Source organism: Macrotis lagotis, chromosome X, assembly GCF_037893015.1.
Source record: "Macrotis lagotis isolate mMagLag1 chromosome X, bilby.v1.9.chrom.fasta, whole genome shotgun sequence".
Taxonomy (NCBI): Eukaryota; Metazoa; Chordata; class Mammalia; order Peramelemorphia; family Peramelidae; genus Macrotis; species Macrotis lagotis.
Window position 1 is genome coordinate 9202157 of NC_133666.1, and position 19128 is coordinate 9221284.

The following is a 19128-nucleotide window of genomic DNA, read 5'->3' on the forward strand; positions in this document are numbered from 1 at the left end:
TCCCTTCTTCCTTCCTTCTCTCCTTCCTTCCTCCTTTTCCTCCCTTCCTCCTTCCCTCCTCCCTCCTTCTTTCCCTCCCTCCCTCCCTTCCTTCCTCCCTTTCCTTCCTTTCTTCCTTTCTTATTCCCTTCCTTTCTTTCCTCTCTCCCTCCCTCCCGTCCTCCCTCCTTCCTTCCTCTCTCCCACCCTCCCTTTCTTCTTTCCTTCCTCCCTTTCATTCCTTTCTTCCTTCCTTCCTCCCTTCCTTCCTTTCCTCCCTCCCTCCCTTTCTCTGTCCTTCCATCCTTCCTTCCTCCCTTTCCTCCCTTCTTCCCTCCTTCCCTCCCTTCTTCCCTCCTTCCCTCCCTTCCTTCTTTCCACCCTCCCTCCTTCCTCCCTCCCTCTCTTTGTTCTTTCTTCCCCTCCTCCCTCCCTCCCCATCCTCCATCCATCCCTCCCTCCTTCCTTCCTCCCTCCCTCCTTCCTCACTCCCTTCCTCCCTCCATCCTTCCCTTCCTCTCTCCTTCTTTCCCTCCCTCCCTCCTTCTTTCCCTCCCTCCCTCCTTCCTTCCTTCCTCCTCCCTCCCTCTCTGTTCCTTCCTCTCCTCTTCTCTCCCTCTTCCCTCCATCCATCCCTCCTTCCTCCCTCCCTCTCTTCCTTCCTCCCCTCCTCCCTCCCTTCTTTGCTCCTCCTTCCTCCCTCTCTCCCTCCCTCCATCCTTCCCTTCCTTCCTTCCTCCCTTTCCTTCCTCCTTTCCTTCCTTCCCTCCCTCCTTCCTTCCTCCCTCCCTCCTTCCTTCCTCCCTCCCTCCTTCCTCCCTCCCTCCCTCTCTCCTCCTTCCTTCCTCTCTCCTCCTTCCTTCCTTTCCTCCTTTCCTTCCTTCCCTCCTCCCTCACTCTCTCCCTCCTTCCTTCCTTCCTTCCTTCCTCCCTCCCTCCCTCCCTCCCTCCCTCCCTCTCTTCCTTCCTTCCTCCCTCCATCCCTCCGTCCCTCTCTTCCTTCCTTCCTTCCTCCCTCCCTCCTTCTATGTCATTCAGTAACCTCCTTTTGAATTTTATTAACAGGGCCAAAAAGGTGATGGCGGCCCCAGTGGCCCACCCGGACGTGTAAGTTGTGGGCCTTTGCCTCCACCTGGTATTGACTTTTTGGATGGTCCTGGAGCCCAAACTGCCCTCCTTGCCTCCCGCCCCTGCCCCGCGCTGCCTGGCATCCTTGCAGGGCACAACCCCCCGATCCTCCTCTTCCCCGAGGCGCCAGCCCATGCCAAAGGGATTGCTTCAACCTCTGTGGGTGACTGGGGGGCTGCAGGCTCTTTGTTGGGTGGAAGGGCCAAAGCAGCCCCTACCCCAGACTTGCCATTAGGCAGCTGTGCTTAGAGGGCAGCAGGGCAGGAAGTGCCTACTGTGTGTGTGGGGCAGGGGGGGCACTAGAGGCTCTGGGAATGCAGGGTCAGTGATGGAACAACTCCTGAGCTGGGCTGGGGGATGCCATAGTCTCCAATATGGAGGAGCTGCAGTGGCCAATGCCCCCAGGAGGCTCCGCAAGGCAGAGCCCGCCGTGGGCTTTCTTTGTCTGGCAGGGCCGTAGAAGGCGCTCGACTTTGGTTCCTGGCCCTCCCCAGCAGGTGGCACAAGAGCTGCTCGCAGGGCCACAGCCAGGCTCCCGCTGAGGGCCCCAGGGAAGGTGGTTTTGCACCTAATAGCTTGTCTCCATTGGTAATTGCCTGAGTTCAGAGCTCCCCAGCTCCTGGTGTGGGCTTTTGGGGCTCCCTTCCGACCCAATGCAGAAAACGGCTCCACGAAAGGCTAATGCTGGGATTTAGGGAGTTGCCCTGGGAAACTGCCATTCCCCAAGGCATTTCCAACTTGGTTCAGCTTAATTGCGCAGATTTCACTTGTTCCTTATTTGTCCCAAGCTTGGTGAAACTTGAAACTGTAGAGTGTATTGAAACCGGAGAAGAAGAGAAGCATGCAATGAGCCAGGGAGATTGGGGTCCTTAGAACATGGGCAGCTTTTCTCCTTTCTCACCTGGCAGAATTCTGCCCATACTATTTATTTTTCAAACTGGTAGATTGGGAGGGGGCAGCAAGGTAGCACAGTGGATAGAAAACCAGACCTGGAGTGAGAAGGATCTGAGTTCAAATTTGACCTCAGACACTTAATAAATACCTACCCGTGTGACCTTCAGCAAGTCACTTAACCCTATTGCCTTGTAAAAACTGAAAAACAAAACCAAAAACAAAAAGATAGCAGGTTGGCCTACTAGTCTACCCCAAAGTGAGGTTGTGGACTTAAAACAGCAGTCCTTCACTCAAATGCAACTCTTGTGCTTGTCAAGGCTTCACCTCCCTAATACCCTGGTTTGCTTTTATTATCATCATCATCATCATCACCATCATCATTATTTATGTAGGTGATTCCCTGGCATGGGACTGGTGACAAAGGGAACCCAGGCTTGCCTGGTTTACCTGGACAGAAAGGACAACAAGGATTCCCAGGGTTCCCTGGTCCACCTGGCCTTCCTGGATCTCCAGGTAAGAAGTATTCTGATGTGAATAACTTACCTTTTCTCAGAAGGACTTCTGCTAAAGAATACTGTACTAGCCATCCCAAAGACAGAGCTAATGATGTCCGAATACAGATTGATGCATACTTTTTTTTAAAACTTTTTCTTGCGGTTAGAGGTGATGTTTATTCTTAAATGATTATTGTAGTGATGGTCATGACTACACATTTTTAATCTTTATCAAATAATTTGATTCTTGGTGAGGAGGAATGGAGTGGGAGGAAGGGAGAAAAGTCAGAACTCATTGTTGAAAAGGTGATTGAAACTAGTTTTTGTCTTAACACCAGAAAGACTCACTTTTTTAAAAAATGGGACCTGAGGGGTGGCTAGGTGGCACAAAGGATAAAGCACTGGCCCTGGAGTCAGGAGTACCTGAGTTCAAATACAGTCTCAGACACTTAATAATTACCTAGCTGTGTGGCCTTGGGCAAGCCACTTAATGCCATTTGCTTTACAAAAAACCTAAAAAAAATGGGACCTGAGGTCAAAGAACTGCATATCTAGGATCAGTCAATCAACAATCATTTGTTTATTAAACACCAGACAATACAAAGACAAGGTCTCTAAGTCCTGTCTACTCAGTCAACAATTATTTCAGCACCTATTTATGGAGTAGGGATTATGCTAAGCACCAGAGAAATACACAAATGGCAACAATCTCTACCCTCAAGGAGCATACTTTCTAAATGGAGAGACTATAAAAATATATGAAAACAGATTTGCACTAAAATGTTAAGAAAGTAAATACAAAGGACTTGTGGGAGGACATTCATTAATTGGGTGATGGGAAGGCAGAATCAAGAAAGATGTTGTGTTGTGTAGAGAAGCTGCTGCTTGAAAGAAGAGAGAGATTCGAGGATAAATCAGGATGAAATTCTAGAATGTTAGGTAACATTCAACCCAACTAGCTTTTTTTTTTTTTTTGGCAAGGCAATGGGGTTAAGGTGGCTTGCCCAAGGTCACACAGCTAGGTAATTATTAAGTGTCTGAGACTGGATTTGAACTCAGGTACTCCTGACTCCAGGGCTAGTGCTCTATCCACTGCACCACCTAGCTGCCCCCCCCCAACTAGCTTTTAATGATTTGGGAAGAGGGCAGTAATAGATAAGCGAAAGGAAAGAGATGGTGATTTTGGAGTCAGAAGCCCTGTGTTCATTTGTTTCAGGAGAAATCAGTGCCTCCAGTAAAGATTGAGAGCTCTTGTGAAAGTGAAGAATCATGACTAGCTCAGGATTTTTATTTCACAGAATAAAACATTTTTCTTTCCTTTTAACTGAAGAGACTACAACCTGCTTGTAAGCAGGTTGAGGACAGGGTGAATAACAAAGAACCAGGTGAGGTACCTGAGGGAAAGAGAAAGGAGGGCAGCCAGGAGAGCTGTCTAGGTTAGGACTGAGTGGGGCCTGCCCTGCAGCTGAGGCCTTAAACTGTAGGATAGGCTGAATAATGAGGATTTAGGTAGGACTGTCTGAAGGTAAGGGAGGAAGGAAAAGAGGCCTTAGTTCTCCAGTCAACAAGGCCAGGAGCCCATAGTTCTACCTTAGAGAGAGGGAGAAACAGAAGACAAAGAGACAGAGATAAAATCAGATAGGGAAAATAGAGAAAGAAAAAAACAGAAGGAAGAGGGGGAGAAACAGGAGAGAGACAGAGAGAGAAGGTGAAGGCGACAGAGACAGCAGAAGACAGAGAGACAGGCCAGCCATTCTGCTAGGGAGAAAGGAGGAAGATGAGACCTTCCCTTTCAAGACTTTTTATATAAATGCATTTCCATAGTGGATTGGACAAGGGTGGTACTTGGGGAATGGTTTAGCATCTGGCTTCAGGTACTCTCCAATACACACATACACAGGGGCAGCCCCCCTCCAAGGAGTAGACTAAGACAGTATTCGTTGCCAACAGTCTCTACATGTCATTTCCTGTGCCCTACATCAGAATCATGGCTCTTCCATTTACCTGTGTGATCTTGAGCAAGTCATTAACTTTCTGTGAGTCTCTGTTTCCTTCTCTGTACAAAGGAGGGAGGTTGTTTCCTATGACCTCTGAGGGCCCTTCCAGTCCTCAGTTTTAGGGGTTTATATGTGACCCTGGGTCACTTTCCCTCCCTCGGCCTCAGTTTTATCATCTATAAAAAGTGTTGAACTCTAAATTCATAAAATGAATAGGTTATGAGTAATTTATTTTCAACTTCCTCTCCCACCAAATCCTTCCTGTATTTCAGGTACTAAGTAGGTGCTTGGGGATAAAGATCAAAATGATCTCAAATAGCTTCCATCCAATTGTGGATAGGTGGGGGGAACACAGACACAGATGAGTAAAAATAACCTTGTCTGAATTGATCCTGTAATTTCATTGGTGTTAGGGAACTTCCAGTGTAGACATTCCCTTTACCAATGTAGATCAATACCTACCTCAGAGCCTAAAAGATTAAGTGACTTGCCTAAGGTCATGCATATGTCAGAGGTGATACTTGAACTCAGGTCTTTCAGACTTAGGAGTTCTTTTTTTTTTTTTTTCCAATATCACACTTCTCTTTTGGGGGGTTATTTTGGACCAGACCTATGATTTCATTGGTATAGAGATCTCCACTGAGAAAACATCAGGCCAATGTCTCTTTTGCAACTTAGAGCTGGGGTGACTTGAACCTGGGAGAGGCGACTTGAACCTGGGACTTTATGACTTTGAGGGCCACTGCTTATTCAGTAAGCCTTGCTGGGCACACAAATATTCATTATATAGAGTAATTTCCACAGGGAAGATGCAGTTTGTTAACAATCAATCCAGGGTACCATGAAAGGGTGGGGTAGAGTGGTCTGGGAATATGAGAGGAACAGGAATTTTCCATGGATAGACATGAGAGAACTGACAAGGGTGAACAGAGAAGGGAGTTTCCAAAGGTGGCTCAGTGAATAGAGCCCTGGTCTTGGAGTCAGGAGGATGGGAGTTTGAATCTGGTCTCAGACACTTGACTCTTACTAGCTGTGTGACCTTGGGCAAGTCACTCAGCCTGGTTGCCTTGCATCCAGGACTATCTCCAGTAGTCTTGATCTATACCTGGACACTGGACCCAGATGGCTCTGGAAGAGAATGTGAGGCTGGTAACTTAGCATAACCTCCCTCACTGAAATCCAATTCATGTGTTTGTCATAGCATCACCTCCCTGATGGCATGGTCCTCTTAGAGAACAAAGACAAATATCATCATCATTATCATCATCAACATGGAGGAAGCTAGGTGGCATTGCAGTGGATAGAGGCACTAGTCTGGAGTCAAGAGTATCTGATTGAAATGTGACTTTTGACATTTGACACTGTGTGACCCTGCGCAGGTCACTTAACTTCAATTGCCTAGCAACAACAAAAAAAAGAAACGCACAGATACTGAGTGGAGCCAGAGGGTATCTAGGAGATTGTGCCTCAAGAACCGCCACCCTTATCTCTTTGCTATTAGCCACTGGGTAATAAAATGCCCATTGTAGGTCAGGTTTCTGATGACCTCCATAATATAATTTCCTATAATTATGGTACCACACCAGAAATTTTGGATGATGAGCACTGCATTGAATAATCACTCTGGGCTCAAGACTGGGGCTATTACTCTGAGCAGTAGTAAATTTGCTTGCTGCCATCTCTCTCCATTCAAGAAACGCATCCTCATGTTTATGTTGAAGTGAGATCGTGGAATGTGGAAAACCTGTTCTTTGGGCTTTCCAAAGCTATTTGACTAATGAAATCATCATACCACCTGCCCAGTAATCCTCCAGAGAAGCCTAGGAGGAGAAATGTCATGGCCCTACCCCAGGCTTGTGTTAATAAACTGGTGGATTATGGTGTGGCTGTGGAGATCACTGAGGTGCAGGCTGGGAGGGCCACCTGGAGGCCAGCTAGTCTGCACCCCACCTCCCACCAGAACTGCCCGAGCCCATCTCAGATCGATGGTGTCTGTCTGTTTTCTTTTTAATGTTCCCCAGAAACTAGTTCCAGGATTTGAGTTTGAGCCTTCCTGAGCTTGTGAGAAATGTAATTATTTTTGTGTCCAATGAGGGAAGGCAGAGATTTTTCAGTGTATTTCTAAAAGCATAGGGCACACTTTGAAGATTGTTCTTTCTGCCACATCCAAAGGTGATTGAAATGTTGACAGTTCCCTCTTTCTTTTCCCAAAGTAGAAAATAGCAATATAACCTGGCGTGCGAGCTAGGTTGAAGGATGAATTCTGCCATTACTTGCTACCCTGAAGAGACTGCAAGTAGCTTCTAGAATACACTAAGTCATTGCTCATTGTGACATGTATTTTCCTTGTCTAGGAATCATGGTCACAGGCCCTCCTGGACCCCCTGGCTTCCCTGGGAAAAGGGGTGACAAAGGAGCCAAAGGTCCACCTGGAATCTCCATACCCGGACAGCCTGGATTTGATGGACGGCCTGGGGCTCCTGGTCTCCCTGGGGCTCCTGGTCTCCCTGGGTCCCCAGGCAAACCAGGACCTCATTTGCCTTCTAGTAAGTGGGACCTCTGCCTTCCCCTACTTTCAATCTGAAGGATGCCTAGTGCCTTCCAAAATTAATAGGCTTTGCACCCCCTTTGTTGTCTATTAATCAGCAAGCAGTTATTAAGCACCTACTAAATACTAGGAACTGTTAGGCCACAGAGATTCTGTTTAATAATTAAACCCAGACAGTCTCATCTACCACCTCCCACCTTCGTAATCTGAAAGATTCTGCTGCCTCCCTTGGGTTTGAAATTTGTAGGGAGTCCCTGTTATTTAAACTTGCCCTTGGTTAGCTTTCCTAAATCATTCTTTGGACCCTAGGCCTAGGCCTAGGCCTGCGGTGATTGTTTATTTCCCCTGACTGGTGCATTGTCTCACTCTCCCTAGAAGGAAGTCTTGTCTCTTCCTAACCTGCTGAGATTTCTTTTGGTTTAATTCAGGATTTCTAGTCTTTTGGGGTCTCATGAAGCCTGTGGACTCCTTGGAATGATAGTTTTTAAACGTGTAAAACAAAACACATAGAATTTCAAAGGAAGCTGATTCTTATAGGGAAATTGATACCATTTCCCCCCAAAGTTTTTGGACTCCCTGAAATCTGTCCATGAATCCCTTGAGGATCTTTGTATCCTCCTGGCTTAGATTCTTTGTTTGTATGGACATCTCTAAAACTCAACCACACTTTTAATTTAGATGGTGAGATATGTGAAAAGGGAGCTCGGGGCCCACCAGGATCTCCAGGGGAGAGAGGAATACCTGGAGAGCAAGGAGTGAAAGGTACAATCCCAAACCTTGGGCTTCTCTGAATTTGCTTGAAATCATGCAGTAGAGCCCTTCCATTAAAGTAAGGAACATATTGGAGCTGCCATAAAAAATTACTTTCTCATGTATATTACCTATGTTCCCAATATAATACTTTCCAGGAGACAAGGGAGACAACTGCCTCAATTGTATTGAAACTGGCCTCCCTGGACCTCCAGGACAACCTGGTCTGCCAGGACCTCCAGGTCTTACAGGTAAAGAGTTCTGGGGCCTGCTATCCTTCTTTGCTTTTGTTGGATGCATTTGAATGTCTGTGAAGAAGTCAAGTCCCTACCTGCTAGGAAGGATCTTAGCAATACTGAATTACAGTAGACATCTGGTCTCAGAAACCTCTGGCATTTCTGCCAACAAGGCCATGGTGGAACTGTGGAGGTTTCTGTCTTCCTTTCCTCCTTCCCTCCCTCCCTCCCTTCCTTCCTTTCGTTCCTTCCTTTCTCTTTTTTCTTTTCCCTCCTTTGTTCCTTTATTTATGTCTCCCTCCCTGCCTCTCTCCTTCCCTTCCCTCCCTTCCTTCTTTCTTCCTTCCCTCCTTCTTTCTTTCCTTCCCACCTCCTTCCTTCTTTCCTCCCTTGCTCCCTTCTTCCTTCTTTCTCTCCTTCCCTCACTCTTTCCTTCCCTCCCTCCTTCCTTCACTCCTTCGTTTCTTCCCTCTATTCTTCCCTTTCTCCCTTCCTTCCTTCCTTCTTTCCTGCCTGCCTGCCTTCCTTTCCTCAGTAAAAGACTTCCTTCTACTGGTGCAGGTTGGCTTGTTCTCTAGAACTTAGAAAGAGTGGTTCAGATAGATACCTGGACCAACTTTGACAGGTGGTCTTTGCCCAGGGTCATCCAGATCAGTAGTTGCTCTCAACTTTGCCATTTTACCTAGAGTTTCCTATGACAGTGGGAGCTTGTAGAGCTCTCCTAGAACCAGGTAGTCTTACTTGGCCCAGGTCTTACTAAGTAACCAGTAGGCAACATTGTCTCTGTGAAGCCAGATTTCAAAGCTGCTTATATTTCATCTGTCATTTAGTTGCGACAGCTTCCTAGCTTCCTCTTTCTCCACTCTCCACCTTCCAATCTTGCTGCTTCTGCTCTTTGCCCATTAAGGCCTATCCTAACATAAAGTGTCAAGCCAATGGCAGAATTGGCAAGGACCACAGAATTCATGGGTCTACAGAATGGTAACTGGGATGTGCTTCTTCTGCTGTCTCTCCTAAGAGGGGAAAGCTGTTGGCAAATTGATGGGCTGCACAAATTATCTAGTCCCCAGTGGGCATGAATCCTAGAGGAATGAATAGCTGCCTAATGAATAAACCCATGTGTTTGTCCTTTATGGAGATACATTGTGCTCGCATAGGAAAACTGTGACCCTGATTTCAAAAAGCAGAAATGATTCTTGATATGAAAATTGTCTTTGCTAAAATAGGGATCCTTTTTAAACTATATGACATAGTGGAGATGCCTTGAAAACTTCCTGATTTTGTGACCTTGGGCAACTCCTTTCCCTTCCCTGAGCTTCAGTTTCCTACTCTGTAAAATGAGGAGATTGGACTACAATGGCCTCTTAACTTCCAACTCTAAATCTTTGCAAATTCTTTACTTTCCTTGGGCCTCAGTTTCCTCCTCTGTAAAGTGAATGGTGGTGGTGGGGGGCTCAGTGGCTGCCAACAATGTAATTACCTTTGTATATGTATTTACCTATCAGGAGCTCGTGGTTTTGCTGGACAGAAAGGTGCCATAGGAAAGGTTGGTGCCGCTGGTCCGGTAGGCTCACCGGTAAGTATCAAACACATTACAGGGCAAAGGGGCAGAGGAAATGAGTTGTGTTTGTGGGGGGCAGTGTTTCACACATAAAAAAACGTATTTTGAAAATGGAGTTTTTAAATGAGTTGAAATCAAACAACCAATAAGCATTTATTCATTGATTACTCTGTACCAGCCTTCCAAGGCAATGTCTCTTCTTTATTTATTTAAGGCAATGTGGTTAAGTGGCTTGCCCAAGGCCACACAGCTAGGCAGTGATTAAGTGTCTGAGGCCAGATTTGAACTCAGGTCCTCCTGATTCCAGGGCCAGTGCTCTATCCACTTAGGCACCTAGCTGCCCCAGCAATGCCTTGTTAAAAACAAAAAAGCAACTAGATCTTAGGATGTATGCCATATTCTCCATCCCTAGCCCCCCCCCCCCCCCCCGGTGACATAACCTTTCACAAGGCTTTGTATACAGTAATAAACATGCTTGTTACCTCTGAGAAAATGAAGCAGAAAACAGCATTTTTTTTCCCTCTTTTTGGGTCTCAGGGCCTCCCAGGAGCTTCAGGTACCTCAGGATTGCCAGGTTCAAAAGGAAATCCAGGGGATACCCTCGCTTTCCCAGAAATGAAGGGTAACAAAGGTGATGCTGGCTTCCCTGGGGTTCCAGGGATTCCTGGTTTGCCTGGCATTCCAGGGGAAGATGGATTACCTGGGCTTCCTGGAATCAAAGGAAAATCTGTGAGTTCATCTCTGATTGCTTTTTTCTTTGCAGATTGCTACTTAAGGATTTCTCTTAAGCCAGAGAGAGATTTAGACTGGGGCTGGCACAAACTATAATAATAATAATAATAATAATAATAATAATAATAATAATAATAATAATATAAGTAGTAGCTAACATTTCTATAGTGCTTATTTTTGTCAGGTTTTACAACTATCAACTCATTGAATCTTGGAAACAACCCTGGGAGGTTATGATCTTCATTTTACAGATGAGAAAACAGAGGTAGAGGATAAGTGACTTGTCTAGGGTCACACACTTATCTGAGATTAGATTTGAACTCAGATCCTCCTGACTCCAGGACTGGTGTTCTATCCACTGTGTCTCCTAGCTGCACTTAAGAACAAATTCCTAGTTCTTAAAAGGATGAACTCAAAAATTGAAGGAGATTGGCAAAGACTATTAAGCTACTGCTTTCATTTGGAATTACTGGAAGTCAGTGGGAGGTTCTTTATCTTATTTGAGGTACTGGGCCTTTGCTATCTGTCTTTTTTTAAAAAATTGTATTTATTTAAGGCAATGTGGTTAAGAGTGACTTGCCCAAGGCCACACAGCTAGGTAATTAATATTAAGTGTCTGAGGCTGGATTTCAAGTCAGGTCCTCCTGATTCCAGGGCTGGTACTCTATCCACTGTGCCACCCAGGTGCCCCCACCTTTGATATCTGACAGAGACAAACCTGGAATCTTCATCAGGGTGAAACTGGGACTAAGGGTATTCAGCTGTGCGACCTTGTTAAAAGTCACTTTATTGCCCTGTGTCTCAGTTTCCTTCCCTGTAAAATGAGGATGACTTTACTCTGAGGTCACTTCTAGTTCTAGATCTCAGATCCTATGAACTATTACTATTGAACCTACATGAGCAAATTTTTGTGTTATCCCCAAATCAAATTGATAACCGAGTTAATCTGACACCTGTTTCATGATATGCATAATTGTTTTTGTGTTGCAGGGTAATTGTGTATCAAGGGCAAGCTGTTCATGTAAATGATCGTATTATGGCTCCTTTAATATAGTCAAAGAATGTATTTCTCAGGTCAGTTGGGCCAAGTGATAGAGGAAGTGGGTGGAGCCCAAAGCTCCTTTGTATATCCCTAGACCAAAAACCTCAGGAAGTCCATGGTGTGGGGAATCTCAGCTTCTGACAAAGGTCTGTTGGCAGCCCTTCCAGATGGTTAGAGACTCATGTTTCTAGAAACACACTTGGTTTTGGATGGGGCAACTCCTTCCAACTGTGATAGGACTGCTGGGGAAGAGGCCATTGAATCACAAGTATAACCACACAGGGGCTATAGGGCTAGGTGGTATGCGAGCATACCAGAGGTAGCTTTAGGGCAGGGCCTGAAAGGAGGAAGTAAGGCAAGCACTGATTTGTATTCCCATCTGGGATGGGGGTTGGCAATACAACGTCACCTTCTTCTGGCCCATCTCTTGCTTACCTTTACATAGAAGAAATAAAATGACAGATGTTATTAGAGAGAATAAGCTGTATATTCCACTCCTCCCCAACACACACAAACATACCACACACATAAACACAAACACACACACACACACACACTCCATTTCTCCAACTAGACATTAATTCATATTAACTAGCAAATCCCATGGTGTAGTTCAGGGTTGTTAGTCATCCACAGTTTGGTGTGAATTAATTTAATCAGCCTATTTTCCTGTCATTTAGCTGAGGAATGGGAGTTTAGAGTGGTGGAGAAACTGGGTTGTGGTAATTTTAAAGTGGTGGAGTCTAGAGGTAGCAAGCTACAGGGGAGAAAGCCATGGATTTGGAGACAAGAGACCCCTGGGCATGAATCCCAGCTTTGTTACCTCTTACCCATGCAAATGACTGAATGACCATTGGCTCGAGACTCAAAGGACCTAGGTTAAAATCCCATCTCTGACACTTACTACCTTTGTGGCCTTGGACAAGGCCCTCCCCGGGCCTCAGTTTCTCATTATGTAACATGAAGGGTTTGGATTAGGTGGCCTCTGGGGTCCCTTTCAGCTCTAGATTTAGAGTCCTATGTGTGACCATGGATAAGTCTCTTCCCCTCCCTGGGACTGAGTTTCCATCTCTGCAAAATGGGCAGATCATATTTGATGACCTCTAAGCCTATGATTCTGTGGTCCCTCTGCAGAACTTTGAGGACGATGTTGTCATGGTGGGTTTGGGACAGCTGTAGGACGATTAGGTTATCTGGGGTTAAGGGAATGGGGGGGCTGGATAAACAAGAGAAAAAGTTGGGCAAAGGTGTGCCTTAAATTGATAGGCTTGTGATCTTGCAGAGAGGAGCAAATATTTGCATTGGGCTAGTTTATAATGTATAGAGATAAGGACAACATATAGATAGCTTTGCAGAAATGATGCTGGAGCCCATTGTTCCCTTGGAGTCAGGTCTATCATCATGGCTTTAACCATTAAGGCTTTTGTTTCCATTTTCTCTATTTTCCTTTTCAGGGTGGCTTGGCTTTGAAAGGTGAAAGGGGTCCCCCTGGGAAGCCAGGTTTGCCAGGTCTCCCTGGGAACAGAGGGCCCATGGGGCTTCCTGGTTTGGGCCCACCAGGCTCTGTGGGTGAAAAAGGCATCCCAGGTTTGGCAGGAAATCCAGGGTCTCCAGGAGTCTCAGGTAAATTGAGTCAGGTTTTACCTTGGTATTGGCAGAGGCTTCCATTTATCTGGGATTTCACTGATGTTATAACTCCCTTCAGTGAGCCTTCTCATGGTATGTGATTCATGCCTCCATCTTCCTATCAATCTTTCCTGGAGGGTCTACTCAGAGCAGCCCCTGGGCTATTATTCTTTATTTGCTAACTCCTCCCTCAAAATATGACCAGTTCACTTCCTTTTCCAAACCTCCATTTCTTGAATGTCATCTCCTACTTCTTGTTTGCAACTTGTTGCTGGAAATATACCCTGGCTCCTCACATCTGCCGCAAATGTCTGGTTGCCAACAATGTGTTATAGAAGAGTTTTATATGTGAGACCAGCTTGGGGTCCCTGAAACATTGACATTTTCTAGGGCCAGTCTGGCCTACTCTTTTCCTCCTATTCAATTCTGGGCTTAACCCAATGTTTAGCTACAATACCCATACAAGCATACACTTTCTCCTCTCTCTCTCTCTCTCTCTCTCTCTCTCTCTCTCTCTCGTACGTGTGTGTATTCACATATATATAATATACATGTATACATATACATATATATGTGTGTGTGTATACACACACACACACACACACACACACACACACACACACACACACATATATATATATATATATATATAAACATACACTTGACCTGTCTCTGAGTCCTGAAGCATTGATAAGTAAGCTCTCATCTTATCTTTCCCAGAAACAGACTTCTATACTACTTCTCAGCTGAAGGATATGTAAGGCAGTTTTTCACTAAATTGGGCATATCCTTTGACTTAGTGATACCACTGCTTAGTTTGTCCCAAAAAGAGAGTAAAGAGGAAAAGAACCCAACTGTACAAAAATTTTTATAGCAACTCTTTTTGTGATCCCTGGGAACTGGAGACTAAGGAGATGTCCATGCTTTGAGGGATGGCTAAACAAATAATGAAGTATAAAAAATGATGAAAAAGGGAAAATTTCAGGAAAAAAATTGGGAAGACTTATATGAACTGATGCAGAGGGAAGTGAGGAGAACAAGAACAATTTTTATAATAATAACATTGTAAAGTAATATCATACCTATCCCTTTTATGTGTTTAGAATCTAAGCTCCTTAAGGGCACAGACTATTTTTCTTACTTATATTTGTATTCTCAACATTTAGCATGGTGATAAGAGCTGTATTATTCACTTATTTATCATTCATGATCTAATTCAATGGGTTTCCCTGCTACCAATCTGTCAGTCTGGGTTGTTGCCATTCTTCATCCATTTGGTTTTTCCTGTGTGAATTTCTCTTTTGAGTGGTTCTGATCATCTTCGGAGAAGCTTTGTAAGATTCTGGTGTTTGTTGTGAGCAAAACATTATCCACAGGTAGGAGAAATTAAGTACTAGGAATACAAATATGAACAGAAAAAAAGACAGCTCCTGCCCTTAAAGGAGCCTACATTAAATCAGATATAGAGCCCAGAGCAGAACAAAGGCTCCTTTATTGGAAATCTTTTTTCCATTTGAACTTTGCTCTGGGAATCTTCCTAAATTATGACAGGCATGTTTGGCAAACTGCTACACCAGTTTGTTTTATGTGCATCATGTGATATCGATAAATTGAGGATCACTGAGCAAAGTTCTCTCTATGGATGTGCATAAACTTGGATAAGTTTTACCTGCATGAGTAGCATCTTGGCTTTCTTTTTTTTAATTGAAATTTTATTTTTCAAATTACATGCAAAAGTAGTTTTTCAATATTCATTCATCTGTAAATTTTTTGGTTTCATATTTTTCTACCATCCCCTCTTCTCTCCTCCCATTGGAGGCTGCTCTCTCCTGTACTCTGCAGTCCTGTCAAGTTGATCTCTGAGTAGCTCAGGTAGCACTCTAGATGGAATGCTGGAAGATCTGAGTTCAAATGTTGCCTCAGACATTTTTTGGCTATGTGAGCCTGCAGGTCACTTCAGGCTGTATGTACAAAGGGGGTGATAATAACATCTACTGCCCAGGGTTGTTGTTTGTTTTTTTTTTAGATTTTTTTTTTTTGGCAAGGCAAATGGGGTTAAGTGGTTAAGTGGCTTGCCTAAGGCCACATGGCTAGGTAATTATTATTAAGTGTCTGAGACTGGATTTGAACCCAGGTACTCCTGACTCCAGGGCCGGTCCTTTATCCACTGCACCACCTAGCCACCCCCCAGGGTTGTTTTGAAGATCAAATGGGGTAATAGTTGTAAAGCTCTTTTTTATAGTGAGTGCTATGTAAATGTTAACTATTATTATTATTATTGATTATCTTCTCTCTATTCCTTGCCCATGGCACCCCATCTCTCAATGCTGTATCTTTACAAGGACCACACATCATGCAGAATGATCTCCCCCCTCTCCTCTGCCATTTAGGATGTGCTCTGTCTCTGCTGTTCCTTTAGGACTCCCTTTCTATATCAAGCCAGTCCTGATCTTCTGAACTTCCCTCTCATACCATCTTGTATTGAAGTTGTTCATTTGTTTCAGTCTAATTCTTCATGACCCCATTTGTGATTTTCTTGACAATGACACTGCAGTAGTTGTCTATTTTCTTCTCCAGCTCATTTTACAGATGAGGAAACTGAGGCAAACAGAGTGAAGTGATTAGCCCAGGGTCACCTAGCTACTAAGGTATCTGAGACTGGAACTGAACTCAGGAAGATGAATCTTTTTGACTGCAGACCCAGCATTCTATCCACTGTAATTAACTATCTTGTATTTATTCTGTTTACATTTATTCTGTTCATATAAATGAGTATACTAACAGTTTTCCTAATATTGAACCAGCCCTGCATTCCTGGAATAGATCCTACTTGATTATAATGTATTATCCTAGTGATGACTTGTTGTAGTCGTTTTGCTAAGATTTTATTTAGGATTTTTGCATCTATATTCATCAGGGAGATAGGTCTATAATTTTCTTTCTCTGTTTTAACTCTTCCTGGTTTAGGTAGCAGCACCATATTGGTTTCGTAGAAAGAGTTAGGCAGAGTTCCATCTTTCCCTATTTTTCCAAAGAGTTTATATAGGATTGGAACCAATTGTTCCTTAAATGTTTGTTAGAATTCACTTGTGAATCCATCAGGCCCTGGAGATTTTTTTTTTTTAGGGAGTTCAGTAATGGCTTGCTGAATTTCTTTTTCTGAGATAGGGTTGTTTAGGTATTTAATCTCTTTTTCATTTAACCTGGGCAACTTATATTTTTGTAAATATTGATCCATTTCACTTAGATTATCAAATTTATTGGCATAGAGTTGGGCAAAATAGTTTCGAATTATTACTTTAATTTCCTCCTCATTGGTGGTGAGTTCACCTTTTTCATTTATGATACTAGCAGTTTGGTTTTCTTCTTTTTTTTAATCAAATTGACCGGAGGTTTATCAATTTTATTGTTTTTTTCATAATACCAACTTTTGGTTTTATTTATTAATTCAATAGTTTTTTTGCTTTCAATTTTATTAATTTCTCCTTTAATTTTTAGAATTTCTAATTTGGTACTTAATTGGGGATTTTTGATTTGTTCTTTCTCTAATTTTTTTAGTTACATGTTTAGTTCGTTGATTTCCTCTTTCTCCAATTTATTCATATAAGCATTTAGAGCTATAATATATCCCCTGAGAGTTGCTTTGAATGAATCCCATAGGTTTTGGTATGTTGTTTCATTATTATCATTATCTAGGATAAAATGGTTAATTCTTTCTATGATTTGTTTTTTTGGTCCACTCATTTTTTAAAATGAGGTTATTCAGTTTCCAATTTGTTCTGGGTCTGTATCTCCTTGGCACAGTATTGCATATGACTTTTATTGCATTGTGATCTGAGAAAGATGTATTCACTATTTCTGCCTTTCTGCAGTTGATCATTAGGTTTTTATGTCCTAGTACATGGTCAATTTTTGTATAAGTTCCATGTACTGCAGAGAAAAAGGTATATTCCTACCTATCCCCATTCAGTTTCCTCCATAGGTCTACCATATCTAATTTTTCTAACAATCTATTTACCTCCCTAATTTCTTTCTTGTTTGTTTTATGATTCGATTTATCTAGATCTGATAGCAGGAGGTTGAGGTCTCCCACTAGTAGAGTTTTGCTGTCTATGTCTTCCTGTAGTTCTTTCAGCTTCTCCTCTAAGAATTTGGGTGCTGTCCCACTGGTTGCATATATATTCAATATTGAAATGACTTTATTGTCTATGGTACCTTTTAGGAGGATAAAGTTTCCTTCCTTATCGCTTTTTAACGCTATCTATTTTTGCTGCTGCTTTGTCTGAGATAAGGATTGCTACTCCTGCTTTTTTTTTTTACTTCAGCCGAAGCAAAATATATTTTGCTTGTAAGCAGCATATTGTAGGATTCTGGTTTTTAATCCACTCTGCTATTTGCTTACATTTTAAGGGAGAGTTCATTCCATTCACTTTCAAGGTTATGATTACTAATTCTTTATTGCCCTCTGTGCTATCTTCCCTCTGTTTGTATTTTCCCCCCTTCCCCCACCTTTTATCCATATTCCCCAGTCTTTTGTTTATGAAAACCACCCCCTTCAGTGTTTTTGCCCTCCTATATCACACCTTCCCCTTTCTTTCCCCTTTCCCTTTTCCCTTCCCTTCCTTTTGTTATTTCCCCCACTCCCCTTCCCTTTCTCCATCCCCCCTCCCCTTTTCCCCTTTTAATACTTGACAGGTTAGATGTTTTATAAGTTAACTGAGTATGTGTAGGTTGACTTTAAGCCAAATCTGATGAGAAGAAGATTCAGGTGTTTCTCCTCTGCTCCCTTCTTCCCCACTATTACCATAGGTTTTTTGTACCTCTTAGTGTAATGAGATTTACCCCATTCAATCCCCCTCCTCCCGTCTCTTTCCTGTCCCCCTTTTTAGGGCGGTAGTGTGTTTTTTTTTAGATCCTTCTTTCTAAGTCCTAGAAAATTCTGTGTGTCTGTCCCTTCTAGTTCTGTACATTCTGTCGAATAGAGTCAAAATTCCTGAGAATTATTAGAGTCTTTCTCCCAAATGGGGTTAAAGCCAGTTACATCCCATTGGATAGTAGTCTCATGGATAGGTCATGAATGTCCATCAATTCTGGCTAGGTGTATTCTCTCTGTTAGAGTTACATTTCTCAAGGTTTATGAGAATCTGTTTTTTTTTTACCCCCATGCTGGGGTTTAGCCAATTTCAACTTACTGGATTGCATTTTTTTTCTTTTACCGCCACCCCTCCCCCCCTTTTTTTACCTTTTCATGTGTCTCTTGAACCTCCTGCTTGATGTCCAAATTTTCTGTTTAGCTCTGGTCTTTTCATCAGAAATTTTTGGAATCCTTCCATTTCGTTAAATGTCCATCTTTTTCCCTGGAAGAGAAGGCTCAGCTTTTCAGGAAAGTAGATTCTTGTCTGCATTCCAAGCTCCCGTGCTCTTCGAAATATCTTGTTCCAGGCCCTTTGATCTCTTAAAGTTGATGCAGCCAGGTCCTGCGTGATCCTTACTGTGGCTCCTTGATATTTAAATTGTTTCTTTCTGGCTGCTTGCAGGATTTTCTCTTTTATCTGATAGTTCTGCATTTTGGCCACAACATTCCTTGGTGTTTTCATTTTAGGATCTTTTTCTGGTGGGGATCGATGTACTCTTTCAGTAACTACTTTGCCTTCCGATTCCATGATATCAGGGCAGTTGTCCATCACTAGATCCTGTAATATTAAGTCCAGGCTTTTTTTCTCTTCAATGTTTTCAGGAAGTCCTATAATTTTCAGGTTGCCCCTCCTCGATCTATTCTCGAGGTCAGTGGTTTTGATGATGAAGTATTTTAAATTTGCTTCTATTTTTTCTATTTTTTGATTTTGTTTAACTGACTCTTGCTGTCTCATGGAGTCATTAGTTTCTGCAGACTCCATTATTTTTTTGGGGGGAAGAGTTTTCTTCATTAACCTTTTGCAACTCCTTTTCCAGTTGGTCAATTCTACTTTTGAAAGAGCTTTCCATTTGACCAATTGAGGTTTTGAGAGAATTTCTTTTTTGCATTTCCTCATTTGAGGATCTGAGAGATTTATTCTCCTTTTGTGTTTGTCCAGTTGTACTTTCTAAGGTATTGTTTTCTTGTTGCAAGGTATTAATTGTCTCTCCCAAATTTTTAAGTTC

At 43.1% G+C, this 19128-nt stretch overlaps 1 protein-coding gene across 8 annotated transcripts in view; it reads left to right on the forward strand.

Annotated features, from left to right (window-relative positions):
- LOC141500673 (uncharacterized) overlaps window positions 1–19128 on the forward strand; it is a 216332-nt gene that overhangs the window by 77844 nt on the left and 119360 nt on the right. For all 8 annotated transcript variants that reach the window (XM_074204063.1, XM_074204065.1, XM_074204068.1 and 5 more), the window contains 8 exons: window positions 1045–1086; window positions 2394–2514; window positions 6847–7038; window positions 7719–7802; window positions 7949–8041; window positions 9532–9602; window positions 10125–10316; window positions 12816–12984. In XM_074204063.1, the coding sequence (XP_074060164.1) occupies window positions 1045–1086; window positions 2394–2514; window positions 6847–7038; window positions 7719–7802; window positions 7949–8041; window positions 9532–9602; window positions 10125–10316; window positions 12816–12984 (964 nt within the window). The remainder of the gene's footprint in view (window positions 1–1044; window positions 1087–2393; window positions 2515–6846; window positions 7039–7718; window positions 7803–7948; window positions 8042–9531; window positions 9603–10124; window positions 10317–12815; window positions 12985–19128) is intronic.